This window comes from Cloeon dipterum, chromosome X (genome assembly GCF_949628265.1).
Source record: "Cloeon dipterum chromosome X, ieCloDipt1.1, whole genome shotgun sequence".
In the NCBI taxonomy this organism is placed as follows: domain Eukaryota; kingdom Metazoa; phylum Arthropoda; class Insecta; order Ephemeroptera; family Baetidae; genus Cloeon; species Cloeon dipterum.
In genome coordinates, this window is record NC_088790.1 from 17,655,476 (window position 1) to 17,683,423 (window position 27,948).

General features: G+C 41.5%; 3 protein-coding genes across 15 annotated transcripts; 2 read left to right on the forward strand and 1 right to left on the reverse strand.

Annotated features, from left to right (window-relative positions):
* Nucleotides 1–696: 696 nt before the first annotated feature.
* On the forward strand, nucleotides 697–6,795 carry Taf3 (TBP-associated factor 3). 4 transcript variants are annotated; one of them, XM_065496461.1, is made up of 13 exons: nucleotides 697–884; nucleotides 1,204–1,612; nucleotides 1,806–1,953; nucleotides 2,013–2,310; nucleotides 2,513–2,863; nucleotides 3,601–4,086; nucleotides 4,139–4,303; nucleotides 4,532–4,567; nucleotides 4,925–5,028; nucleotides 5,218–5,383; nucleotides 5,767–5,835; nucleotides 5,953–6,053; nucleotides 6,185–6,795. In XM_065496461.1, exons 1-13 carry the CDS (start codon nucleotides 882–884, stop codon nucleotides 6,306–6,308), a joined length of 2,460 nt encoding a protein of 819 aa, XP_065352533.1. In that variant the 5' UTR covers nucleotides 697–881; the 3' UTR covers nucleotides 6,309–6,795. The 4 variants fall into 4 exon arrangements, with proteins under 4 accessions (XP_065352533.1, XP_065352534.1, XP_065352536.1 ...); XM_065496462.1 differs by having other exon boundaries at nucleotides 3,601–4,077; XM_065496464.1 differs by lacking the exon at nucleotides 5,767–5,835.
* Nucleotides 6,796–7,619: 824 nt separating this feature from the next.
* Nucleotides 7,620–19,757, forward strand: Liprin-alpha (liprin-alpha). Of its 10 annotated transcripts, none has more exons than XM_065492225.1 (21): nucleotides 7,620–8,139; nucleotides 9,535–9,636; nucleotides 9,702–9,941; nucleotides 10,001–10,102; nucleotides 10,296–10,361; nucleotides 10,592–10,759; nucleotides 11,112–11,231; nucleotides 11,288–11,425; nucleotides 12,026–12,182; nucleotides 12,239–12,473; nucleotides 12,719–12,848; nucleotides 12,903–13,117; nucleotides 13,339–13,537; nucleotides 14,022–14,111; nucleotides 15,176–15,468; nucleotides 15,817–16,080; nucleotides 16,162–16,368; nucleotides 16,621–16,884; nucleotides 16,991–17,147; nucleotides 17,210–17,326; nucleotides 17,776–19,757. In XM_065492225.1, the coding sequence occupies exons 1-21, from the start codon at nucleotides 7,882–7,884 to the stop codon at nucleotides 17,866–17,868; spliced, it is 3,615 nt and encodes a 1,204-aa protein (XP_065348297.1). In that variant the 5' UTR covers nucleotides 7,620–7,881; the 3' UTR covers nucleotides 17,869–19,757. The 10 variants fall into 10 exon arrangements, with proteins under 10 accessions (XP_065348297.1, XP_065348299.1, XP_065348298.1 ...); XM_065492227.1 differs by having other exon boundaries at nucleotides 15,194–15,468; XM_065492226.1 differs by having other exon boundaries at nucleotides 11,288–11,413.
* A 395-nt stretch (nucleotides 19,758–20,152) lies between these two features.
* On the reverse strand, nucleotides 20,153–27,743 carry Acsl (Acyl-CoA synthetase long-chain). The gene is made up of 9 exons (XM_065493347.1): nucleotides 27,569–27,743; nucleotides 25,736–25,913; nucleotides 24,946–25,161; nucleotides 24,304–24,481; nucleotides 23,662–23,993; nucleotides 22,563–22,865; nucleotides 21,544–22,081; nucleotides 20,876–21,151; nucleotides 20,153–20,766 (listed from the first exon to the last, which is right to left on the reverse strand). The coding sequence occupies exons 2-9, from the start codon at nucleotides 25,868–25,870 to the stop codon at nucleotides 20,612–20,614; spliced, it is 2,133 nt and encodes a 710-aa protein (XP_065349419.1). The 5' UTR covers nucleotides 25,871–25,913; nucleotides 27,569–27,743; the 3' UTR covers nucleotides 20,153–20,611.
* Nucleotides 27,744–27,948: the final 205 nt, after the last annotated feature.

Genomic DNA, 27,948 nt, shown 5'->3' on the forward strand with positions numbered 1-27,948 from the left:
ATGATAAAAACAAGTTATTTTGGTGGATATTGGAATTATAACCAAATTTATTATATTTCACCATATAGAAAGCCGAGAGCTTTAAAGGACAGTTAACGAAAATATATAGAGAGCTGCATTCGGTCTAAGTGATATGCTGCTATTTAGAAATTGGAACTCAAGAGTGTCAGAACTTCATTTTTTTAATTTACCTTTTTTTAAACTTAATTCAACCAATTAAATGTGAATCTAGTGCAAGCAATTTTCGCAATCAGAGGCCTAGATTTAAAACTGAAAGGTCCCATTGGAGGCCAATAAGGCCTAAACAATAACACAAATGATTCTATAAATTTCTTTTTAAAGCTTCTAGGTTCTGTTCTTATGACTTCTGTAATAGATTTCATATTAAATAATAATCCCCCTTAGATTAAGCACTTTAAATATGTATTAATTTTAATTTCTAGCGTACAATTTCGAGCTACTACTAAACCAAAAAGTACATAGTGTCTGATAAAATGAGTTAGAGTAGAGTGGCTACTGCGGCTGCCGGCTACTCTACTCTGCTAGGCGTGGAACCGCGAAAGCGCGTAAGGTCCCCATTCCCTCTCCTTACGTTTCCTTAACAACCCAGTTGAACGCTTGATGGCGCCACCGGCTCCACCGTTCCTAACAGAGAATAAACTGGAATAAACCCAGCCACATAACATCAACAACACAAAAGTAGATCGCAGATCACGCACAACATGGCGAAGATCAGCCTCTCCCTGTGATGTGAAGATCTGTTAGAATGATTTTTCCGATTTTTCACAAACATTGGACTGTTTCTAAATTGGATTAAATTAAAAATGCATTCAGAAGTATCTCACTTCTTGTATTTAAAACGTGTATCGCTTTAACTTGATATGGTAAGAAAAGCACATTCAGTTAAACGAGTTTAACGTTCATTTTTTCATTTCGGTGAAATAAAATTTTGATTCACTGGATTCACCATTCAAAACATTTCGTTCAATGACTGAAAGTAAGAAAGCAGTAAAAAGCGCAAAATTTATGTTAAAGCGGTTTAAGCATCAATTCTTAACTCTTCGTTACTCGATTCTAATCTTTCTTTAAAACTTTAAGACCAATATTATGGTAAATTTAAAAAATAACCAAATAACCTTTCGCGAAATTTAAATTTCTTGTTATAAAGCTCAATTTTAATGTGTACGTATATATGTATTTCAGAAAATGGATGAATACACCCGTAAAATTCTTGTACGCGTTGTGGGACAAGTATGCAGCCAACTAGGATGGCACTCAATCCACCAAACGCCGCTGGACATAATGGTGGATCTGCTGCACCGGCAATTGCAGCAGATCTGCGTGCAGACCCACCGTTACTCTGAACAATTTAACCAGTCACAACCGAATCTGGATCATCTAGGCTTGGCCATGCAGGATCTTGGCATTCGTCTGTCCGAGTTGGAGGACTTTGTGCGGAACGTGGAGAGTAGCCCGCTGCCAAACCAAGTGCCAAAGTATCCGCTCCCTAAGGAGAGCCACCTCAACTTCTTAAAGCCTGGCAGCAATGAAGTTGTGCATCGACCAGTGCATGTCCACGAGCATCTACCACCCATGCACCCTGACCTGGAGGGTGAGCGTACTTTCAGAACTAACCGATTATTGTGTAAATCTCACAACAAGTCATAAAACCCCCCAAATTTTAAGCTATCGATATTTTAATTGGGATTTTTAGAATTAATGCTAGCAGAGTTGTTGTTTATAATACGCAAGGATATATTCAAACATCTTAGGAATTTCAAAGCAATAATAATTTTGTCTAGCAGAAAACAACCAGGCTGTGGCTTTGACTGGAGATGCGTCTGCAGCTGGCGATGCAAACAATGGGGCTCCCTCATCTCCTTCCAACCCTAACTCTCCTGCCTTCAAAAGGCCAACTGACCTGCTAGAGACCCCTGCTATGAAGAGAGTCAGGTGCTTAGTCTGAGTCATGTATCTCTCCTACAGCAAACTGAAAATGATTTCCTCTTCAGGATGGCCATGGAGGAGGAAGGTGGCCGAACTCTTCGGGAGATTAGCAGCGTCATTATGACAACCTCTGGGTTCCTTTCACCTGCCATTGAAGGCAAGCTACCCGAATCAAAGCCACCATCAATACCTAGCGAGTTCTTGGACCAGCCAAAGCCCGTTCCGCCTCCTGTGGTGCCTGCCACGTCTTCATCAAAGGATAAAAAGAAGCTTGCTGCAAACAAAACTCCACCGATTGCTGCAAAGAAAAAGGATACGGCATCCAAAAGGAAGCTAGAAACACCTAAACCGCCTATACCCAAGGTTCACTTCTATTCAACTCTAATAGTGTCATAATGCATGACTTGGAAAACAATCAAAATTAGGCTTTTTTCAACTTGTGTTTCTTGAGCATAAAATAAAATATCAATCATTTCAGATTTGGATTAGATCACAATGCATAGTAAATCATATTAACCTTCACCAAGAAAGCTATTTGAGCCCTCACATATTTGTTTTGTAATAGGTGGAGAAAAAAGAGGAACATCTGCCTCCTCCTCCTAAAAAGAAGAAGCAGGTTCCGCCGACCATGAAGGAGTTGGATAAGCTGAAGGCGCTTAAGCAGATTACAGTGCGGAAGCTTCCTCCAGCGCCAATGCCCATGGAAAAACTTCCCGTTGATCCTGACAAGCAGAAACTCAACATCTTCAAAAAGATTCCCAAGGTGAAAGAGGATATGCTCAAGAGCTCAAGGGAGAGCTCACCCAACCTTACCATCACAGAGGTGCCTCAGCCTCCCCCTCAACCCAGACATGAAGAGGCACGGCGGTTAGCCAACATTGACAGCGTCATTGACTCAGTGATCTCAGAGCCAAAGGTATGGTGAACGATGATTTAAAAAAACTATTATAATCCTGTGGATTAGGTATTATTTGCCCTGTTCTGAGCATACCATTCCATGTTCTAGGTACTTAAATGAGTCTATCTGATTTTAATTTTAATTTTTCAATATTAACTCAAAACATTCTCAAGCTTTTCATGGAATATTGATTTATTTTATCAGCATTTCTGATGATTAGTCCTCATCAGAACTAATAATCAGCAAGTTTTATGAAAAGATCACAGTCATCTCTGAATGTGAATCAAAATCTTTTAGATTCCACGTTTTTTGGCTCCAGATATTTCTCCTTGGACATTGCTTTTGTTTATTGTTAAAATTGTAGCCTAAGATTTTTGTAAGCATCTCTAAAGAGTTTAATTTGGAATTTCAACTGAAGAGCACTTTACATTTTTAAATAACGCTGTAAATTATCATTAATGACAAACTAGAGCCATATTGGTGTTCATTGACAACTTTTACTTGTTTTATAAATCAAGTCATAAAACAGGTTGCTAACTGCAATTAACGCTTGTGTAAAATTTCGTTCATTGAAGATTTTTCTCCCATCCATCAAGTCTGTGTGAAATACTGTATATCCCACCACCCATATTTTATAAAACGAGGCCAAATTATTTTTCACAAGGTCTGTGACATATAAATTAATCTGGTTTTATTTTTAAACACGGGATGGGCTGACAATCAACCTTTTATCCTAAATTCTTCTATGGTTTCAGATTGAGATGATAGTGGAAGAGGAGGTAATCTTTTCTGATACATTCTCCCCACCGAGCACCCCATCAGCTCCAAAAACGCCTGAAATCCTGTCTAAGGCTGACCGCTTGGCGGAGAAGCGGCGGAAGCGGGAGAAGCAGAAGCAAAAGAGCAAAGCGACACCGATTATGGTTGAGGATCCCTTGGACGATGACATCATTGAGGAGCCAATTGAGCGGCCCAGAACGCCCCAAGCGCTCATTCCGCCCTCAGTCTTCCCATTCATGTCTCGCTTCCCTGCACCAGGGTTGATTCCACCTCCCCCTATGACGTCGCCCTTGCTCGCGGGGCTCCCTTTCCCTGGCAAGGAGGGACCGCCGGTGCACCCTGCGATGCCGAACTTGCCACTGCCGCCGCCCATGTTTATGCAGCAGAAGAATGAGTTGGATATCCTTGAGCCCTCCACCTCAGCAGTGACGGAGGAGGTTGTGGAAGTTGAGGTTGAGAAAGTATGCTTGCTAAATATGCTCGATAAATGCGATATTAACTCCTGTTGTGCAGGTAAAGGAGCATAAAAAGGAGAAGAAGGAGGAAAAGAAGGTAAAAAAGAAGAAGGACAAAAAGGATAAAAACAAGAGCAAAGAGAAGGGCGAGAAAAAGAGGGAGGAGAAAAAGGAAAAGATTAAGGAGAAGAAGGACAAGAAAGAGAAGAAGAAAGATCGCGAGGTAAGGCGGTTGCTGGCCGTCTGTTGATCTTGCATATTGCTTGAAAATTGGGACACTTCAGAAATCATACAACCCTAGTCATAACTTGCCTCATACCAAACTTTTTTAAAGAGAACTTAAAAGAACTAGTCATTTATTAAAGTGTACTATAGCTAACTCCTTCAAATTATATGATTGTATTAACCTATTTTGAATATTACGTCAAATAAACAAATATCATTTTTCTAGAAAATAGTGCTCAAAATTTCGAAGCTAAAGCAAAAAGTAAGCATAAGTCTTAAATGTTTGATTTACTATGCACTGGTCAATCACAAATTAGGAGCTACCAAACAATGTTTTGTGTAGCCGATTTCCACACAGGCTCACTCATCACTACTTGTTGTGAAATGTGCTTTGGTCTCTCGGCTCAGGTACTAAGTACAGGATCTTACTACAAAATTTTGTGTGCAGTGGTAGACTTAGCTGAGATCTGTATTTTGTAAATTCTATTATCGCTCACCATCACACTTCCCATCTTCATCTCTTCAATCTCACTGTTTTAACATGGAGTTTTGCATTTAAAATTTTAGAAGTAGTGACAATATTGGCATAAACTATAATTAATTTGAGATATCTTTCCAGAGGGACGAAAGAGCAGAGACTAGCTCACCAGCTGTTCCTAAAATTACACTCAAATTTGGGCCACCGTCGCCTAGACCACCAACGCCAGATGCTCCGCGGAAATTGTGAGTTGCATTTTTTTTCTGCTATTACAAGAGGTCTCGGTCAGCCAATTTTGGGGTCTGTGGTGAATGAACAATCACATCAGCAGTAGGAAATTTAAATTATAAATGTAGCTCTGGCTGAGACCTTTAGCAATTTAATGTTCTCATCGTATGTAAAAGCATATACTATGAATTTTTAACATTTTTCAGGGTAATTAAGCCGGTTGTGGAGCCAGAGCCAGAAAATCCGCCTGAGCTGGCTAAATTCGCTGCACTAATAACGCGACCGCCAAAGCCCAAGATCAAAGAGCCAGAGCCAGTGAAGAGGCCGGCGCCAGTAGCACCTGTGGCGGCCGAGACGGTCGCCTTCTATCACGTAAGTTATCCTCTCATCAGATCAGACTACTCGCATTATCTCAAAAGCGCTGGCTAATTTTTTAAAAGCGGCCCGTGCCCTATGTAGATAGAACAATTTCATTTCCTCTGACTGAGCTCTCGAATTGTGATGGTTTCCCTCACGCCACTCTTTCTGTTTGCACTTCTCGACTTCTCATAACTAGCGCATGGCCTAGGTCTCAGATCTCTTTGCATTTCTACAGAGATATCACTACTGGCTCTGACAATGAATTCAGTAGCCTAATTTCTGCTTTCTACTTTTCCTGTTTTTGCCGTTTTATTTTTGCACTCAATCACGTTTTACACTGCATGGCTTAAATCCTGAATTGAGTTTTGAAAACGCGTCTTTGCCCTGGAACCTAGCATGACGGCGGCCAGAAAAAGTCAAGCGCGAGCAAGTCATCTTCGGGCGACATATCGAAGTTTCTCATGGTGAGTCTCGAAACATTCGAGAGCTCTCAGAGTCTCATCTTCATCGCCGCGCTATACGCTGTTTCTCGTTTATATTAAGCTCATTGAGTTTTTATTAATCATCACCCACACTTTTAGGATGCTACAGGGAACAAAGTGTGGATATGTCCTGCGTGCGTAGGTCCTGATGATGGCACTCCAATGATAGGATGCGATGGCTGTGACGCTTGGTACCACTGGTAAGCACTGTATTTTGTATGGCTTAGATTTAAGTTTTCTGCCAATTAATTCCATGGCAATCACATTGTGTTAAGTGTAGATCGTGATCTTAATATTTTGCTTCTCTCTATTAATGCAACGTTCTTGGCAGGGCATGCGTGGGAATTCAGGTTCCGCCTGATGAGGATGTTGACTGGTACTGTCAGAAGTGCATTGCCAGGAAGATGAGTAGTATGTCTGATAAGAAAAAGAAGAAAAACAAGAAAAAGGCGTAAAATGTTTGAAAACGTCGCTTGGTGTGTATATTTTCATGATTTGACAGTATACTCAATGTTATCAGCAGAAATGTTTCCTCACTGTGTTTGATTGTTATTGCAATTTTAAACTTTTGACTTTTTGATTATCGATATACCAATAGTTGGACTCGCTTTTAAAATGTTCACGAATCATTTTAAAGTATTTAGTTCTCGCAGCCAGAAAAATGCCATCACCATCGGTTCCAGTGCTAAATTTTGCTATGCGATAAAATTGTATGGCTAGTATGCTCGTAGTCGAAGGGTCTGGTTTCCTTTTATATCCGGTTCGACAATGTTTTGTTGGCTAGTAATGGTTGTTGCAGGCGTGGAAATAACTGTTCAATAGAACTCCTTTCTCTGACAATTACAAAAATTTATAACTTATAAGTTTCTATGACCTTCAGCATCTGAAAAATGATTTTAAATGTTTACAATAAATTGCAATTTGTCACATTCCCAAATGAAACTGTTTTTGTTCACTATCCTCAGTAGGGGTTCCAGCTAGTTACCAGATCAGTAAACTGTAAGATCCCCTATTCGTCCCAAATCGCTCAATTCAAATTGGATATTTATGTCATTCCTGTGTTAAATTTTGACCCATAGATAAATTTCGAGAACCAAAAGCCCTGATTAATCCAGGCAAAACCCGGAGTTTGGCAGCCCTACTCCTTAGTGTTTCTTTAGGTTTAAAACAATTTAACATGGACCGATCGTAATAACATGCAATAATAGCACGTACATATAAATCAGCCTGAAATATCAACCTAATAAAATTAGTTCATGGGGAAGAGTCCAACTCTTTTGAAACCAACTTTTCCTCCTTTCCTAAATAAATGCATTTTTGTCTTTGATTACTCAGAATTTTAAATCAATATAATTAAATTAATTAATTATTATACTGAATTTACAATTAAAATTCCCGTGTTACACACACACCTACCTTGGTGGTAAAAAATTAAATTTCTTTACAAGCTGTATAAAGTTTTTAGAATAATATAGAGCCGCAGCCGCACCACTCAAAAGTGACATAAATTCTCCATCTAAAAATGCGTTTTGGAATTTCCGATAATGAAATAATGGGCTACTGTTTCAACCTGTTTTATTTTGTAATATAATAGACTAATCCAAAAACCTGATATATATATTTCAAAAATGGTTAGTATTACACTTTTTGCTTCCAAAATCAGTGAAATCTGTAACAAAACGATCGAGGGTTGCTGTGTGAGTGAATTTCGCGCTGCCAGCGCTGGCGTAGCAAGGGCGGGTCACGTGACCGATAAGCATGACGTCACTGGAGTGCGATCGCAGTATGGCCGCCGGGGCCTGGAGGAGGATCAGACTGTCGGCGAGTCGGCACTGGAAAAGCTGAGGGAGAGATTGTCGAGAAGGGCCGGACGGTTGGGCCGGCCGTAGCGATGACGGCGGCCGAGGCGCCAACCGGGTCGAGTTGGCCGAACGCACGGGCTGTGAGCAGGGCAGCGTGAGACCGACCCGCGAGTGACAGGAACGAGAACTTGTGCGAAGCGCGAGAGCGTCCGGGCGCTCGGACAAGATGTGGAACATGATGTGCGACGTGATGCCGACCATCTCGGAGGACACGATCAGCCAGCGGGGTGGGGGCCAGTTCGGCGGGGCCGCCGAGGACCCCAACTTCGAGCAGCTGATGGTGTCGATGCTGGACGAGCGCGACAAGCTGATGGACAGTCTGCGCGAGACGCAGGAGCGGCTCGCGGACAACGAGGGCAAGCTGCACGAGACAGAGAAAGAGAGAGACTCTCTGCAGCGGCAGATCGCGGCCAACCTGCCCCAGGTAAGACTCCCTGGCCGCCCCCGGGCCGCCCCCGAGAGGCAGCTGCCGGCCCCCGCCCACCCCGACCAAATATCGATCGGCCGCCATCTTCGACCCGCGGCCGCCGCCGACGGCCTCCGTCGCCCTGCCCGTGCTCACCTGTGGGGGCCGCGGCCTCCTCCAACGGCCGGTCCCCCACAAGGAGGCACCGGTGCCCCCTGAGGGCCCAAATCCCGCTAAATCTGCTCGTTTGGGAGCCAACTCCTATAACCCTTTCATGTCAAAATTAGTCCTTCAGTTTCCTGACAATGAATTGATTTCATCATTCTCCAGTTAATTATCGGTCCCAGTCGGCGTTTCATAACTGGATTGTGATTATTGGTTCGAAAACAGTGAAACACCATTAACATTTTTCTTCACACTGCATTTATCTGAGTTTAAATTATCATTGAGAGTAGCAGCGTAGGCCAATTGAATTTTTGCCAACAGGTTCTGACGTTTGTTACTTTTTATGAATGAAACTCGAGGCTTTTGGCCTGTTTGTCTGAAGGCACTAAATGATAAAAGTAGCAAAGATAACAGGATCCGTGAGAAAAAGTGTAATTGAAGACAATAGGCCTTTAAAATTGAAAGACTCGATGCAGTGCATTAATTTAGCATTTAAGATTTTTAAACAATACATCCTGCCTATTCCTTTTGATAAGTGATTTAAAGAAAGAATGACGTTGAGAGGGCGGATGTGCCTTGGCGTCTGCCGCTCCAAAAATGGCAACAATCGAGATAGCGACGATTCCGGACGATTCGCAGAAACGTACTTCTTCTTGCCATTCATATCAATAGCCTTTCTAAATCAGCTGATTGCGAGACGCTGTCAGTTCTGGTGTCAAAGTAATATTATATATTAGGTATGTATTATTTTTATTGACAACGAGGATGAAGCCTGGTTTTAATTATAATATATTCAACATGAAAACAACCTCGAGTGGTCGCATTTTTCAAATATGTATTATAGATTTATCGATTGCACTTAAAAAAATCGCACGGGCAACAAACGTCATAAACCTGACGCTGAAAATAACGGTTTTATTTTTTTCTAAAAATTCCGTAATTTGCGAAAGAAGTATTTAAGGTTTTGCTGTTTGAATTCTAAAATGCAGAAACTATTCTATATTTCCTATCTACCATAAAAACGACGTGATGTAAATAAAATATTAAGCGCATTTGTGATAGTTTTCTGATTTTTTTTAATGATAGAGAGGCTTCAGGCTTAAGCCACAGCATGAAACGAGTCATAACATCGCGAACTAATATAATAAAATGTAATGATCCTATCAGGGTGAGCATGTTCCCCCGCTCTGTTTGAAACGTTTTTTAATTTTAATTCAAATGCTGACGCGTGGTTCTGTCAATATCTAGGAATTCGCCACGCTGACCAAAGAACTGAACCAATCGAGGGAGCGACTTTTGGAGAAGGAGGAGGAAATATCTGAACTGAAGGCTGAGCGCAACAACACTAGGGTAAGATACTACAATTTCACCATTATTATGCCTCCCTAAACCTATTGTATGTGTGTGCGGTACAGCTGCTATTGGAGCACCTGGAATGTCTGGTGTCAAGACACGAGCGCTCCCTCAGGATGACCGTGGTGAAGCGGCAGGCGGCGTCGCAGTCCGGCGTCTCAAGCGAGGTGGAGGTGCTCAAGGCGCTCAAGTCACTTTTTGAGCACCACAAAGCACTTGATGAGAAGGTCAGGGAGCGGCTCAGGGTCGCCTTGGAACGCGTCAACACCCTTGAGGAGGAACTCAATGCTACCAAAGATGAGGTGAGAGGTTTCTTATTTGGAAAATTTTTGTCTCTAAAAACATTATCTGATTTTAACAGCTGCAACAGTACAAGTCTGGCGAGGTGACAAGGATGGAAAATGGTCACGAGCCCAGCAAAGAGCAAAACGCTCAGCAGCTGTCGGCAACGGTCGCGTCCAAAGTGAGTGGGCGTCCTCTGCCAAAAATTAGAATTGAAATTGCTGTACTGTATTCTGGCATGTTACTTAATTTGCCTGATAACAAATCATGTACAAAACAAACCGCTATTGATTTTGTGATTTTTTTTTAACTTGTCTCGTCATTGTGTTGTTGATTTTGATTTTATTTGGTTTGTTCTCTTTTCTGTGTCCAAGCAGCAACTGCCAAATGGCTCTGATACCGACGCTGTAGTTGACCTCCCAAGTTTAGTTGGTGACCAGGTGAGACGCCTCTTTGCTGCTGCCATTTCTGCGAGCTCCAGATTTTACCATCATCAAATCTTGACCGCGTATTACGAACTATTTTGATGGCAAAATCTGTGAACTCTGCTTTTCGCCAATCTTCTTTGTTTCGCTTCTCCAGCCCATACTCGTCAATATGCACGCACTCATATTGCACACCAATGTGATCGTTTGCCATGCTAACATAGCCATTCCTGACCATTTTACAGAGCGCTGAACTAACCGCTGCGCAGCGAAGAGTGGCTGAGCTGACGTCACGGGTTGCAGAACTCGAGGAGACGCTTTCCAAAGCACAGAAAGAGGTCATCAAGCTGCAGGACCAGAGCGCCAAGCTGCAGCAAGACCTCATGGAAAATGTGGCGCAGAAAGAGGACCAGGTTAGACTGGTTTAATATTCTTATTACAGGGAAATGCTTTCTGGCGTTTCTTTTTAAAGTAATGATATATGCAACAGGTAAAGAGAGGACAAGATTTTAGATTAAAATATTTTTTATTACGGATCAGCAGGGTAACTTTATTCCATGTATCCACACATCCAAAGAGAAACTACAAAATAACAAAAAGGTCAATTGGAAACAAGGAAAATCATCCATTTCATTGTTAAGTCCAAAGACCTGAATTATCTCGCAATCAGTTACACAATTAAACTAGCCATTGCTATTATTTGGCTAATTTTGAATGTGAAATAAAATAATTACATTAAATAATTTTATTATTGTTCGCTCACAGGAGGAGAGAATAGCGACTTTGGAGAAGCGGTACTTGCATGCCCAACGTGAGTCCACTTCGCTGCACGACTTGAACAGTAAGCTCGAACAGGAGCTGAAGCACAAGGAAGCCCAGCTAAAGGTGTGTTAACTTATTTTCACATTTTTCAGCACTATTTTTACTTTTGTTTCTCGCAGCTGCAAGATGAGAAGTGCCAGGCAATCCAGGAGAAGCTTGAACTGTCTGAACAGAAGCTAGCGCAATACGCAAAGCTGCCTGAGATGGAAGAGGAGCTGAAGCAACGCATGGAAGCCCTTACTCAGGTAAGGGCTCAGGTAGGCACCTCATCGAAACGGTCGTCCGTGCTGCACACTGCCTGCCTGAGAATTGAAATCGACTTTCCTTTGGTTTTACTTGAATCTCTTTGCACACCAACTAACGAAAAGTCTCAGCAAATGGATGAACTTTCAAATCTATCTTTTAGTCTGCATGAAATGCAAACACAAAGTCGATTTAAAGCAGATAGGAACTAATCTCATTTGGAAATTTGCACTTGAGAATTAACTTTCTTGAAATCATTAAAACTCTTTCTGCGCATTTAATTTTACTGTGCTCGCAAAAGCACGTTTACATAGCACAGTCTAGGATGTTGCTTTGGTATTTTGTTGTTGGTAGACTTAGCTTACTGTATAAAAAGTTGTGAATAAAAAAGATTCTTTCAAAATTTAAGTTTTGCCAGTTTGTTGTTCCTAGCTGCCTTAACTCAAAAAATTAATGTTGTGGACAATAATCAAAAGTTTGTTCAGTGGCATGAAGTAATAATTGTTTCGGCCAGCTCAAAGTCATCCAAGTGCTAAAACCGATTTGGATGCTCACTGACACAAATAAACCCGCTCTCCCACTCTAATTAACACTGCGAAACTCTTCAAATTCAGGCTCAGGAGAGACACGGCTCTGCTGAAGACCGAATTCAAAGGCTGGAGAACAATCTTGAAGAGAAGAATGCGGAGCACATAAGAGTGTCGCAGCGGCTTAAAATGAACGAGGAACACAACGCAAGACTATCTGCCACAGTAGACAAACTACTCTCAGGTAATTTTAGCTTTAATTAATCAAAATTCAGTTACATCAAACTAAAAAATTTGCAGAGAGCAATGAGCGTCTTCAGGTGCACCTGCAGGAGCGGATGCATGCCCTGGAGGAGAAAAATGCGTTGGCGCAGGAACTTGAACAGACTCGCAAGTTTTTGGAGGACACGCAATGCGAGAAAGGAGAAATAATGAAGGAGCTGGGCAAAACGCGACTCGAGTGTGAGAATGCTAAGCGCCAGATCATTCAACAGGAGATCGCTTTCAATATCCAGCAGACTGATGCCCTAACTAGGTATGATTAGATAAATTTAACTTTCTTAATGCACCAAACACATTGATATTTTTTTGTGGTTCGAATAAGAAACTATATTGTTGATACACTGAAGAACAAACCTAAAGACATATATAGTTAAATAATATTCTTTGAAATTTTAATCATACAAAACTTTTCAAGGTTAGCAATTTTCTTTGGTGCTCAATTTGCAGTTTTTCTTTTGGATCACTTAAAATTTGTTTCATCTTGATTAATTTTTGCAGGAGTCTGTCTCCATCAACCGGAGAACCCAGCTTTGTCCGCAGCTCAAGCCACTCTAGTTTTGACGCACACTCACTGCCGCGAAGAGCACAAAAGGGACGTCTCTCTGCCTTGGACGACGACCCAACCAAAGTAAGCTTTGTAACAGACCCAATTGTAAATATCTACATTGTGAACCTGAAACAGGTCCGCACCCTAGCCGAGCAAGAGTGGGAAAAGCTGCAGCAAGCGCATGTTTTGGCAAACGTGCAGCAGGCGTTTGATGTCAGCGACGCTGAGGCGGATGACTCGGAGAGTCTTTTCTCTGCCGCGGACATGTTGTCCCCATCTGGACACACGGATGCGCAAACCTTAGCTATGATGCTGCAGGAACAGCTCGACGCCATCAACAATGAAATCAGGTGAGTTTTTTTTCTTGAAATCGGACAATCTCGGTATTAAAAAAATTGCCAAATCTTTTTTCTCGGCTTTAAATTTGATTAAAAGGACATAGGTGAATCTTCATCTGTTTGAATCTTGTAAATGAATTTAGTCTGCTAATTATTTTTTTGCAACAATTCTGTTAATAAAAGAATATGACGCAGCCTTCTAATCCAAATTGGTTTTTCTGCTTGGCTATCAGGCTAATACAGGAAGAGAAGCAGAGCACTGAGGCACGAGCAGAGGAGCTGGAGTCGCGAGTAGGCAGCCTTGAGCACATGAACCTGCTAGTGCGCGGTCGCAGCTTTGAGCGGCCATCGGCATCTCCTCCTCAGTCGGGGCGCTCAACCCCTCGCTCGCATCACTCTCCCCAACGAGATTACTTGCACAAGTATCATACGGTAAGAATCACAAACCACAAATGCGCCTCTCTTGCGTCTAACATATTTTTTATCTTAGCATTCTAAGAATTTGTTAGTAGTTGTGTCGGCAGCATTGAGCTGTTGTTTTCAATATTTCGTGGTAGGCTGAGAATATAATTTTTATTATTAATGTTAGTGGCAGTTTTTTGTTTAGAAAAGTTTACATCGACTCATATGAAAACTTCGCTGATGAAATTATTGCGATTGCCGGATATTTAGTAATATTAATCTTGATGATTTATAAATTTTTAATTACTAACGAAATTTTTTCCAAGAACACAATGTTATGTTTCCTTGAAGTCTCACAAAATCATAACAATAAAAATTGCTACCTGAAAGCTAGAAATTTGCTTTTGGAAAAGCGTTAGTTTCGATCCGCAAGCCACATTTCCTCCTCTTAAGTCCCAATTCACACACTTGACCCCCTGCGGCAAGCGGAGTGCTGAGGCGGAGAGTGTTTCAGGCGCCAGCCGCCATGTCACCCGCGCACTCACACCAGTACGCGGCCACCATCAGTCCTGGCCAAATGTCGGAATCGTTGCCCGCGAGTCAGGTGAGACGGCGCACACTCGCTGTAGTCGCTCGCTCTCGCCTACACGCTTCTTTTGCTGGCTCAACCCTTGTACCAACCCCCTGACACCTTTGTGCTCTTCCTTGTAAACTATGGCTCATAAAATTTTGTACACACATACACACAATGAAAATAACACCCCATCAAAAGTCAGTAGGGTAGGAATTGCTGGTAGGACCCTAGTGGTTAGATCATAGAACGTCACACAAATTTTGAAAATTACTTACTGTGACACAGAGTCAGATTTTACCCTTGTTCTAGTGTTTGATGCTTGCAGCCTCCGTTTATGGCACCAATAATAAATTTTTCAATGGTTTCTGAATTTACTAATTCATTTTTCAAAGATGCTCAATTTTTCCACTTTTTTATCAACATGCTGTCATTTGAGGTCTGCTCTCACCACTGACTAGGGCGAAGAATGTATGAATCGATGGTGGAAATAGGTTATAGCCTTCCAATGAATGAAAATTAAACTAAAGTGACTCTCTTGTTATGGATGTTTCTATTAGTAGGACAAACACTGATTGCAAAGGACTAGAGGTCCAATCCGTTATCGTGCCAGTTATGATTTTATTTGGTCTAGTTGCACTTTTTTAAACGGTATTGTGAACTTTTACTCTTATAATGTTATTGGCTACCCAATCTGTAAAATACGCGTGTAGGCAGTTAGTTAATTAGAATCGGTTTACAAAGATTGCTTCAAGATAAAAAAATTCTTCAACTCAATTCAACTGTACAAACTGTAGATTAGCAATAAAAAATTATGCAATGCACTAAAAACAGCAGTTTTCAAACTGCATAATTTTTAAGACGTTTCTCCCTATTTAACCAAGTGGGCTGTGAGTGACTTAAAGTTCCATGTAAAAAATTCAAACAATGTTCTTTTCACTGTAATTCTTTCACCCCTGTGTAAAACTGTCCACTTGCAACGTGCAAAGCTATGATTTCCTTCTCTTTGATTTGCCGCCGTAGCTTATTGTCGCTGGTCCAGCTGAAGCGTCGGCTGGGCCAGCCAATTTAGCGGTAATTCGCCACGCCTGAAGTAGTGGGGCTCTCAGTTACAGTTGTCGGGTGCCGGGGAGCTTTCCAAGGAGGACATGCGCTCGCTCAAGGACAACTCGCCACCGATGATGGGTGCCGGCGCCATGACCTTGCCTGCCGGCGCCAGCTCCAACTCGCTCGCGGGCCTCTCATCCATCGGTGGCTCTTCCCTGGTCGGTGCCCCGCCCTATGGTGGCCTTGGGCCCAACGCGGCCCGCTCCCTGCGCCTCGAAAGGGTGGCTCAGGCCCTCGCACATAGCACTGAAGAACTCAGAAGGTCCGAACACTTGCTGATGTCGTAAGATTCCAAAATCCATACCATCTCTCAATGTTGTATAAGAACAATAATTAGAAATTAATTCGTCGTTTATTTAAATTAAAAAATTATCAGCTGTATGTTTTACATACAAGCACAATCTCCTTTATGGAGAGTGATAAAATTCCAGATGCAAACCAACTTTTCATTTCATATTGAATTTTTTAACTCATTGGCATGTTAATTTTTTTTCTCACATTTAAGATCCATAGCATGATTTTATTTTGAAACAAAGCTTGAAAGTATCATTTCTAATTTGGTGCCTCTTCTAAAAGGAGCAATAACGGAAACAACCACTTGAGTTAATGAAAATTTTATCTGCTATAACAGTCAAGACTCGCTGCACAAGAGCAACGTTCCGCCGAAGAAGTCAAAGGGGATCAAGTCGTCGCTGGGACGGTTCTTCAGCAAGAAAGACAAGGGGAAGCCGCCGTCGAACAGCAAAGACTCGCCCATGATGACCTCATCGACCGACGGCATGCCCACCTCGCACAGTCTCTACGCGGACAGCGACATCATGTGCTCGAGCGACACCCTATCGCTAGCGGGTGGCTTAGGCCAGAAGGGAGACTTTGATCGTAGAAAGAAGAAAAAGTAAGATCCATTGTTTGATTTATTTATTTCATAATATTTACCATTAAGCATTTTTTCTAACCGGGTTCTTTGGTGTTACAGTAATTTCTCAAGACACGAATTGCTAGCGGAGGCGATGAAGGCAGGCACTCCGTTTGCATTATGGAATGGGCCGACGATTGTTGCGTGGCTTGAGCTTTGGGTTGGCATGCCAGCTTGGTATGTGGCCGCCTGCCGCGCCAACGTCAAGTCTGGTGCTATCATGAGTGCCCTCAGCGATACAGAAATCCAGCGGGAAATCGGAATCAGGTAAACATAATATATCTAAAAATTTTGTACTCAACCAAAGCCGATTCCTTAGAATATATTCATGATTGATGTCAGATATTTAAAAATATTAATTATATTTCCATTCTATGAACAACATGTTAAAAATCTTCATAGATTTGATAGAGACATTTCACATTTGAACATTAAAACTTAAATTATCTATAGATATACAAGCTATGTAATAAATATATTCATACTTGTGTGATGTCTTTCTAATTTCGCTTTTTTTAGCAACCCATTGCATCGACTGAAACTCCGGTTAGCTATCCAGGAAATGGTTTCGCTGACAAGTCCGTCGGCCCCCAAGACTTCGCGCACCACGCTTGCGTTTGGCGACATGAACCACGAGTGGATCGGCAATGCGTGGTTGCCTTCCCTCGGCCTGCCGCAGTATCGCACCACCTTTATGGAGTGCCTAGTCGACGCTCGCATGCTCGACCACCTCAACAAGAAGGACCTCAGGGGACAACTCAAAATGGTCGACAGCTTCCATAGGTATGCTTTTTATCACAAAATAATTCTAACAAATCAATAAAGAACAAATAAAATGGTTTTTAAAAATACAAGTTATCTTTAATTTGGGTGCAATACTTTTTTACAGAACGAGCCTTCAGTTTGGAATTTCGTGTCTAAAACGGCTGAACTATGATAGAAGGCAGCTGGAAGAGCGGCGGAAATCGTGCGAGAATGAACTCGCCGACGTACTAGTCTGGTCCAATGAGCGTGTCATTAAATGGGTCACTAGCATGGGACTAAAAGTGAGTCTTACACCTTATCTTTTAATTGCATTTCACACGTAATTTCAATTTTTTTCCATCAGGAGTATGCTAATAATCTGGTCGAGTCTGGCGTGCATGGTGCATTGATCGCTTTGGACGACGCCTTTGACGCCATCAGCCTTGCACTGGCACTAAAAATTCCGACACAAAACACTCAGGTAAATTTCAAAGTTTCATAATTGTGATCATCACCTCAACATTTATTCATGAGAAATTTTAATAGAGTTACTTCAACTTTTTCTGCATTGCTAAAAAAGCGTTTCTGATTATAATATATTTCAAACAAGATAAAGTAGAATGTACGTAATAGCTCTATGTTTGAATTATAAACCTATCACGGAAATTTTTCCGGCTGTCTCTATTGCCTTTATTACAATTGATTGTAACAAACCATTGGGACTGTCTAAAGATGGACAAGAAAATAGTCAATTAGAAGGTAAAGAAAGTCAAAGAAGGGTATTCATGAATAAATTCTGAATGAAATCATGATCATCCTGTTTTCGAAAATGAAATCGTGTTGGGGGACGGAAAGAAAAAAATTGATGATTAGAGGAAACCAAAATATGGATCACCAAATTTTGATAAATCCGTATTTTTTTCTTTGCAGGCGCGTCAGATCCTCGAGATCGAGTTTAACAACCTGTTGGCGGCGGCGACGGACCGTCAGGTGCTGCCCGAGTCAGAAATGCCCAAGTCCTGACAGCTGGGGCCGCGCAATCCGGACGCCTCACCGTCAGACTAGCTCAAACCACCACCACCAGCCCTCACGCAAACGATGGACACACACTCACTTATAAGCCCACCCCACCCACCCACCCCACAGCATAACCGCGACGGCGGTACATGAGCTCGCGCCGTCACAGCCCGCGCGTAGATGTTGTTTCTCTCTCTCTCGCTTCCAATCCGAGCAGTCAGTAGGTTAACCAACCAAGGATAAGCGTAGAGACGTAATTCCCATGAAGCTGTGAAGGGAGTTTGATGGCAAATCATTGTTGTGTTGAAAATTTTTATTTTCTGGACATTCTCACGGGTTTGTTGTTTGGCGTTTGAGTCAATTTTGTACATACACTTTGTCACTCTCGCAAACACGTTATTTTATCTTGCTTGGTGCCCCTCGAATCATTATCATCGACTAGCGCGTTTTTACGTGAAAACATTTCAGCCACTTCCCCACCCGCCCACCGATTCGGTTTCTTTCTGACTTGCAATTTTTGTGTGAAAATTTTAAGTTTAACCCGACTGAATGGTTTTGAGCCGGTTTTCATCTTGGCCTTGCTTATAGGAGGAGGGTTGGAGGTGGCTCGGAACGCATTTTTCTTTAATTCGATTTAGAACCAGCATTGGTGCTAGTCACGTAATTATTCTTTTGGTGAAATTTCCCCCACTAAGCGCGTTAATTTTCACCTCCTGCGTTGACGACCCGTGTGTTAAAAATGGAGAAATAATCACGCAAGCGAAACTGCCAGTATATATTGAGATATGAAGTTCATTTTTGTAACTGTTCAGTGTGCCATACGCGAGCAAATTAACGCGCGAGGAAAACACCCTCCACTACAGATTACACACCCACACTCACACACATGCATATATCGATGTTGATATGAAGAAAAACAGGGCTAAATGTTTTAGATTCAGCAGCAGCAGCAGGAAAAACAAAACGAGGCGGAAACGCGCAAAATGGAAACTAAACTCTTAATGAAAAATATCCCAAAAGTTAACAGAAACGTAAAAGGATAAATTAAACGCAAAAGCAAGCAAAATACTCCGCTCTTTCTATCTCTTGATTAACCGAGCATTCGTGGAAAGACAGCAGCAAAACCGGCGGCTTTTCTTCTCGATAGGAATTTTCTCAAGAGGCCACCGCGCCATATCACTCCTCTCGATTTTTCCGAGGGGACATAACAATGGTTTGAACGCGTGCCTCCGCCCCCTAAAATCGCTTTTTCCGACCGACATTCCTTCAGCATTCACAACACGCACTTTCCACTTATTTTCGCAAAGATAGGCCCAATGAGAGGTACTTATTTATTAACTGATTTTGTTGCAAATCAAAACGATTTTTGTCGACGTAAGTTATATTTCATTTGCATGTATAGCAACTAGTCCACCATTAAGTTTGACGGAACCGACGGCAAGTGGAAATTTCTGTATTGATTTAATTACGCTTGTCAATCGCAGTACAACATTATTATTGTATTATTACGCCCTTTGGAGGTGCAGCTATTTTGGATTTTACTTTCCACGCAGCCACCCACACTCTCATACACTCAAACGACACAGGCAGTTACAGCAAGAATCACAACCAAAGCATTTTTTTGTTTAATTTAAATTGAGTCATTGTGTCGGCAGGAAGATTTCATTTCTTTCTGGTCAGACACGAGAGCGTTTTGTGTTGAAAACTGCAGCGAAATTTCAACAGAAACACTATTACTTGAGACATCATGGAGGAAGACAAAAATGAAGATATAATAATAAAACTATACATACTGAAAAATAAAACAGAAAATTATGCGATTACTGTAATCTTTGTACAATGTATCATAGTTGAATCTCATATCTTACAATAAAAAATACTAATCTATCAATAAATGTTGTTTTGATGTATTTTCCTGTTACTGTTAAAGTTAAGGATATTATTTACTATATTTTTAAAAAACCAATCGCTCAAGTATATTTTTGTACATTGACGCTTTCCCAGTGAGATCTGATGTTCACATCTGTGCAAACTTCTCGATTTTGATTTAATTTGTAATATTTTGTTATGGATGTAGGTCGGTATGGGGCAGGTGCTCTGCTGGCCCGTAACAATAAATAAGGTAAAATTCCAGCCTTTCAATTAGACCATGCGATTAAGCTTCTCTTTTGCCTACATGTCAATAAGCTTTGTGCAAGAACTTGACAGAGGAAGTGAAATATCCTAATTTGTTTCAGATCCTTAAATTAATCATTGAAATTATGTTCATATCAGAAATTAAAATCGAAAATTCAGGATTCAATGTTTTTATTTTCCTTCATTCATATGGATTCAGAACTTGAATGTTCTCAATGAAAAAATTTGTTTTACATTGCGGTGCAACAAATTATGCGATGAGACAGTGAAGATTTTAACAATATAAGAAGAATACCCAACGCAGACTTCCATGCAAAGACCCATTTTCGCTCCCAATTAAAAAATACAGCCTATGAGATTATACGCCCTTGAGACATGAGAAAATGAGAAATGAGTAAAAATATCTACAAAACTATATACAACACAAATATCAGTGTAATATCAGGCTATTGCAACGAAGAATCAATAATATTCTTCAAAATACACCAGAGATTTAACGCCTGAAGGCGACAAACTATATTTAACCTCACAATATAAACAATAGCAGTCCTTTCAAGAAAAATAAATTACTAAGGCGTACGAAAAGGAGTATTGTGATCAATCAGTGTTTCGGTCACGAGGCGTACATTCGGTTAATTTCGTGTTGGTACCTCTCCTGAATGTCTTTCCTCTTGAGCTTGAAGGCGGCTGTGACCAGACCCATGTCTGGTGACCAGACCTCTGTGCACAACTTGACAGCAGCCGGAATTTCAAATCGAGCCAGTTTGCCTGGAAACGAAAAGTGACTTAGTTGAGCACCGATATTATAATTTTGTGTAGAATGGCAGGGATTTCATAATTTTTTTTTAAATTGATAATTATTTAATTCTGGACTTACTCTTCTTGCCATGTTCTTCGAGTTCCTTGAGAACTGCCTGCTCAACTTGCGGATCTTGACACAGCAATTCAAAGTCGATATCGTTCTTGCCAAGTCTGCTAGCTAAGCCAGCCAAGTGACCAGGGTTGGGCACAACCAGAGCTACCGTGAAGTGCTTCGTTGGGTCGCCGTAAACGCAAACATTCTCGACTAGGGGACAAGTCTTCAGTTGAGCTTCGACCTTGCCAAGGGACACGTACTCGCCGGCTTGCAGCTTGACCAAGTCCTTCTTGCGATCTGAAAATTGAAAACGGCACTATATAGATTTGCGCTAATGAAAAGGTGTCCCACATCAAAATGTTTTATTTTTAAATAGTGATGATGCTCTCAAAAGTGATATGAATTCGATTAATTCATGTCACATATTTTAATGATAATCGTAACTAATAGAATTTTCCGAGAGGTCAGTGAAATGAATTCAGGTCATTTCAACGTGATTTAAAAGTTTCTTTTAAAGAATGCAAATTTATGAATTGTTATTTCAGTCTGATAAAATAAATTAATCGTTAAATATTTCCAATAAATCAAATTGATAAAATTCCACATCTGATTCAACATATGACTATCACGTTAAATAATCTTGATTTTCAAAATGTCGTGGGCCAAAGAAATTAAATTGCAAGGCTTACCAATAATCTTAATGGAGCCATCTCCGTGGATTTCGCCAATATCCCCAGTCTTGAACCACCTACGTCCGGTCTCATCAAAGAATTCCTCCTTGGTCTTCTCAGGGTTTTTGTAGTAGCCAGGTGAGACGTTGGTGCCGCCGACGCAGATCTCGCCACGAGGGTGTGGCCGGTCTGTGACGCGGTAGTGGCCCTCCTCCCAGTTGACTAGGCGAATGTCCACGTTGGTGGCGGGGGCGCCCACCCTGCCGAGGGAGTCGTCGTGCATGTCCATGACGGTGGCGGCCGAGCAAGTTTCGGTCAGGCCGTAACCCTGGATCACCTGAACGCACAGGCACATCTTGATCAGCTCGTGCGTCTCGGGAGAGAGGGGCGCGCCGCCGGACATGATCATACGCACGCGGCCACCCATCAGTTGTCGCGCGGCACCGAACACCACTCGGTTGAGCAGCGGCGTCGAGAAACCACGCTTGTTCCACTTGAGCTTGTACTGGTAGGCGAAGTCGAACAGCGCCCGCTTAAGCCACGATCCCTTCGAAACCTGGGAAAAATGAGTAAGATGTTAATCAAAGTTTTACCGATAAATTTTTTTAAAGGTAAAAAGGATTTTAAGTTAAAGTGAAAGCGGTTTTTGTTATTGTTTGACAGTATCAAATCTTCGCTTTTGAATTAATTAATGCTGATTTAATCTAAGAGAATATTTTAGCTAAAAATTATGTTTTAGTTGAGCTTAAATTCCAAGTATAGAAATAAATGGGACAGAAACTCAATTGGAAGAAGTTTTTAGCATGCTCAACAGGCTAAACAGTAAAATTAATCTACAGTTAGAATAATAATTTTTTTACAATGCTGTTTTGACAGTGTAAGAATAATAAATGTTAAAAAATCTTTATGTTCATGAAATAAGACTCCAGGCAGATGAAGAGAGTAGAGAAATAAAAATAAAGTTTCATCGTTTTGAGAGAATGTCCAGATTTTCAATTCTTTATATATAAAGAACCTTATCAAAAAATAAAATATACCTTCTCATTGATGCCCTTGAAGATGCGGTCAAGAATTAGCGGCACAGCTGTGAGACACGTGGGATGAAGAACAGAGACGTCGCCCTTGGTGCCACGCTTAATCTTGCTGGACGAGTCAACCATGGTGAGTGGTGTGCTGTAGCCGATGGGTACGCCCATCAGCAGACACACAGACTCAGCGAGCAGCTCAAATACATGCGCTAGCGGCAGGTAGCCCATGAAGACGTCATCGTGGTAGATGCAGATGGCGTCCGAGAAGGCCTTTACTGTGGTCAGCATGTTCCTATGTGTCAGCAACACACCCTGTTCCAACAGAAGTAACATATATTAGTGACAAAAGTAACATACCTAACCCACCAGGGGAGCTCATATGCATTAAATGTTAAGTTGTATACTTTATGTCCATATCAAGAGTGTTGGAAATGAAAATCTAGATCGCACAAAATTTCATTTGTTTAAGGTGATTTACATAAAAAATAATTTGATTTGTTCAATATAAAAGTGGTAAAATAACCACTATTTAAAAGCGGATTAAAATAATCTAAACAAATCTCTCAAAATTGGTCGGTTTTGAGAGTAAACCAATTTAACGAAATACACCATTCTCATATTAATTAAAATTATTTATGGATCATTCAAATGATAACGATGACAGACCATCATTTGAACTTTGAGCTGAAGACAAAAAAATATTAAAGGCCAAGTATATTCCAGAACACGTTATTTAAAAGCAGTTTATAGAGGAAACAGCCAGAGCCTAAAATTTTAGTAGAGGAAATTTCTAGACGATAAATACTTTATGATGAGTTAGTTTTCTTCCAAACTAGAATTTCGAATTTATTTTTGTCGAAACACCTTGCTAGCAAATTTCTTAGTTAATGAACCAAAATAACTTCAAAATGTACAATCTTAATTTATAATTGACATAAATGAACTCCTAAATTTAATCAACAAGCGATAAATTGCAGTTAGCATTTTGATTGGAGCAAAGAGGTCAAAGAGGGCAATGTGGTATAGCAAAGTGCATTTCATTCTGATTAGTATCGGCTGACTTTGATATGGGCAAAGTCTTTTAAAGTCAGCAAAAAGCACAACGCACCTTTGGAACGCCAGTAGACCCGGACGTGTACATAATGATGGCAATGTCGTCTGGGCTGGGGGAGCACGAGGGTCCGTTGGGTCCAAGTTCCTCGCCACGCTGCACAACTTTATTGAAGGGAATCACGTCAACGTTTGCAGCAGGTGAAGGGGCTGGGGTCTTGACCCCCAACTGGTCCTGCATGTAGATGATGCGCTTGATGCGTGGACAAGACTGAATGATGGCCTTGAATTTTGGCAGGAGATCCTGCGTCGTGACCACAATTGTAGCTTCGGTTTCGTTGATGCCGTGCGCGATCGCGTCATCGCCCAGAGTAGCATAAAGTGTGACGACTGAAACAAGTTTTTGGGCATTTGTAAATTGATGTCGATTTGTAAAGCAAACTATTTGAACAAACGAGCTCAAGTAAATTAATGTAACCTTGATGTGCTGGAAACACCTAAGAGAAAATGTACAGTTGTGGAAGAATTTCCAAATAGGTGTTGAGATTTGAAGAAATATTATTAGCAATTTATAGACTAGTTGTTCATTTATTTATTTATGTTGAGAGTTTAATTTAAGTGACTGAAGACACTTAATTCATCTTCATTATGAAAAATCATGATATCAAACACTGGCCTGTGAAACCAAAGCATTACTCACCAGGGATGTTTTGTTTGAAGCAGCCGTGAGCAGCGATCATCCATTCTGCGCGGGTTTCTGCAAAAATGACGATATTTTGCTTGGGTTCGTGTCCAAGAGCGCGGAGCCCGCGTCCAAAGTTAGCTGCCTGCTCTTCTACTTGCGTTGCGGTCAGCCATCTGTACTCGCCAAGTACATACTGCGAATTTGATCAATAGGTGTGCGTGTCAAAGTGAGCAATGAACAATTGGAAAAATTACTCTGCGATTGATTTGCTGGGAAAATGCGTCGGAGGTTTGAAACAAAGGCGAAAAGAATTGACCCTCGACGCCATTGATGCAAAAGCAATGATATCATAGCCAATCAAAGTTAAATGCGCCTCTACGCTCTACGATTACTTTCTCCTTTCTATTAGGGGCGAATTTGTTCAAGTCGTTAGCATTCAAGCAGTGTTCTGGAATTTTCCGGACTGACGCGAGTGAACAATGCATTAGCGCGTGTACGTAATATTCTAGGGCAACGAGCAGCTCGCAATCACCAATGCCAACTGCTAGAGGCTTTTTGAAAGGCCAGATAATTATTTTCGGCGCCCCGCTAATGAGCAACCTGGTGTCTGATTAGCGCTGCCAAATGGAACAAATTATGCTAAAGAAGGCGACTTACCTTCTTGAAAACGCGGCCGTTCGACTGGACTTCGTCTTCCTCGGCAAGAATGTCCCTGGTGCCGAGACACTTTTTGTGGGTGTACCGCTGTGCAGTGTAGTTAAGCAGCTTCTCCATCGTGTCGACATTGTTACGCACCAGCTCAACGTGCAGTTCTTTCGGCTCGGAAACAGACCTGAAGGTCAAAGTGTCATCGTTCTTTTGCACTGGCTTGGCCTAAAACACACATACAAGAGATTAGAGGCGTTAAAGCAGGTTACAAAAGCCTGTTGCTGACATTGAAACAATTGGATTATGAGTTGCTGGCAGTTTTCTCGCCGCAAAGACCAACAATTTTGTTGTTATATTGCCGTTCAGGTACATTTAATGGGCACATTAACAGCGTCGCGGAATTTCAAATAAACTCAAAGTCGTTCTGGCAGAGATATTGCAAATCCAATTTTAACGACGCATTTTTTCCTAAAAGTGACGCGTCCAAACTCGACGCGCAGTTTGCACACTTGGCACAACCTCAGCACACTGCTTTAGATGTATGCATTCACCAAATTCTCAAAATACTTCTTTATGCAACCAGATTCCTTGGATTTCGCGAAAATAATTTACCACAAACGAAACGCTGTCTATGATTATAACAAAAAAAAGGCATATCATATAATTTACTACCCATAATTCGGTTTGTGGCATAAGACGCAACCACAATATTTTAAGCAAAAAAAGGTGGAAAACAATACAATTCCAACAACCAGTGATGCCGTTGAGCAAAAAGACGAGTAATTTGTTCTGTTCTCACCTTGATCCGGTTGGAGAGCTGCTTTTGGCGCCACGGCTGCTGCAGCACCAGGTACAGCGGGTATGTGAGGATGTCACACACCAAAGAGAGGCACTTGAAGGTAACGACGGCTCCGCAGAGTAGGACGCTCTCCATCCTCCTGATGGAGATTTCAGATTCTTTGTCGTTTAAGCAAGATCTGGGAAAAACAAAGAGAACAATATTTTAATCGCAACTCGTTAAGAGCGGCGTGATATAACTTTGTAATGGATCGTTTTAGCTTTATTTCGCGCTTTTCTAAGTAATGTTCGCGATTTCTAGCTTGAAATTTGCCTATTTAAAATATTTACTGTATGGATATAGACCCTAGCAAGAATATATATTATCTTGCTTATAACAGCGAATAATAGAATTATTTCGTCCTGGTCCTGTTGAACGTTGCGCAATTCTGCCGGGACCAGGAAATTTTCCTCATTTAATGACGGGGTATCTTGCAAGTTTTTGACAAAATCAATAAATATGCAATAGTTACGTAATTTTAACACTTAAGCTGCAAGATATATAAATCAAGAAGTTTCGAAACTTTTGTTTACTGCAACTATAGCATGCTCTTCCTTAATATTTTTGATTTGTATTGGAAAAAGCGGGATTTCACCAGCAAGTTAAAGGTAAATAGTCTTCACACGAAGTTATTCACGTCATTAAATAGTAGCTGAATGAATTTCAATGAGCCAGGTGATAATTCTGTGTGATAATTCTGGAAAAGAAACAACTTATCACAAAGCTCCATTCAACAAGAGAATTTAAGGATAAATCCAGACTCTCTAAAAATCCCTTTTAAGCTTTCTGTTAAAACTGCGGTTCTTGCGAAAGGAAATTTTAACAGTACTTTTAGGCAAGTGATTGCAGTACATAAACGCAAGGATTTCTCAAGTTAATTGCTCGACGCGGCACCAAAACTGGCTAGCAACTTTCGCTCGACTTGCTCCGCCGAAGGCAAAAGGAGTGTCGAGCATTTTTTCCGCGCATCATTCATAACAGAGCGACTTTATTGTTTTCTGTCGTGCATAAGACAAAACGCTCGTTGGCGCGTGCAAACGCGTCCAAGAACAGGAAGAGCGCTATTTCAAGAGGCGTGCTACCGAATTAGCCTTATGACGTCCGATCGAAGAAGTGTAACTTTATTTGCGCAAGTTGAAACGGTTTACCCACTTGGCGTGATCCGTTCATTGCGACGACTAATCATAATAATAAATACATCGAGGTGTCTGTGCGCGACTCTCGTTATTTTCGGCCCGTTTGTGGGTCACACGGACAATTCGATCGGCGAAAGAAGGGAGATCACGAGAGAGCACCGCCGGCTTTTGAGTTCGCTCACGGGCCGCGTGCCAGAAATTCCAAGGACACGCCCCGTTTTTGTCACGAGGCCTTCTCCAGCCCCCAGAATTGCAGATTTAGTAGCGAATCTTGGCAATTTGTCCGAGTTGGACAGACTCTCTAATTAACATCAGCCGAGACACCCGGCCCAAATTCAATTATAAACAATAAACACGGCACGGCAGCTCAATGTTTTATAATTTGTTGTTAATACATTATATTCATTTAGAAGAACAGAAACATACATAAATAATGTAATTAAGCACACCTTAAGTTGTTAAGCTTTGATATATCTAAGATGCTGAAAGGTTTTAACTGAGGAAATGCCACGCAAAAAGGACGTCCAATTCAGGGGCCGACACTACCGCAATAATATTTTGATGCTCTCACGCGACGGGTCAGGTTAGCCTTGGCCCGGGCTAATGCAAGGTCCTCTAGTGGGCCCGCTTTATTCTGGACTTAAAAATTAAGTGTTACCTAAATCTCGGTAGGAGAGTGATTGACACGGTGTGTTGACGGACTCGAAGAGGGCAAGTTCGGGAGCGCTGGTACTCTCGCCGACACTGACAAAAGAAAATCCAGATGAATCGTCCAAGTGTTGCGGCTACGACGGAGCTGCTGTGCTGTTCGAGAAAGACCCTCGTCCGATTTAGAACCAATAGGCGCGGAGGGGCTCGGCCAATCAGCGCGCATCAGTCGGTGGCGTGATCCTATGCTTACGTCACACAGATGGGTGGAGGGGGAGGAAGACGGGCCCTTGATTGGTTGGCAGCAGTCGCACCACAGCACTATGTAAACGGTTTTCCCTTTTATCGATCTAGCAAGAGTTCACCGGTTCTTGTCAATGTCCTGCTTGG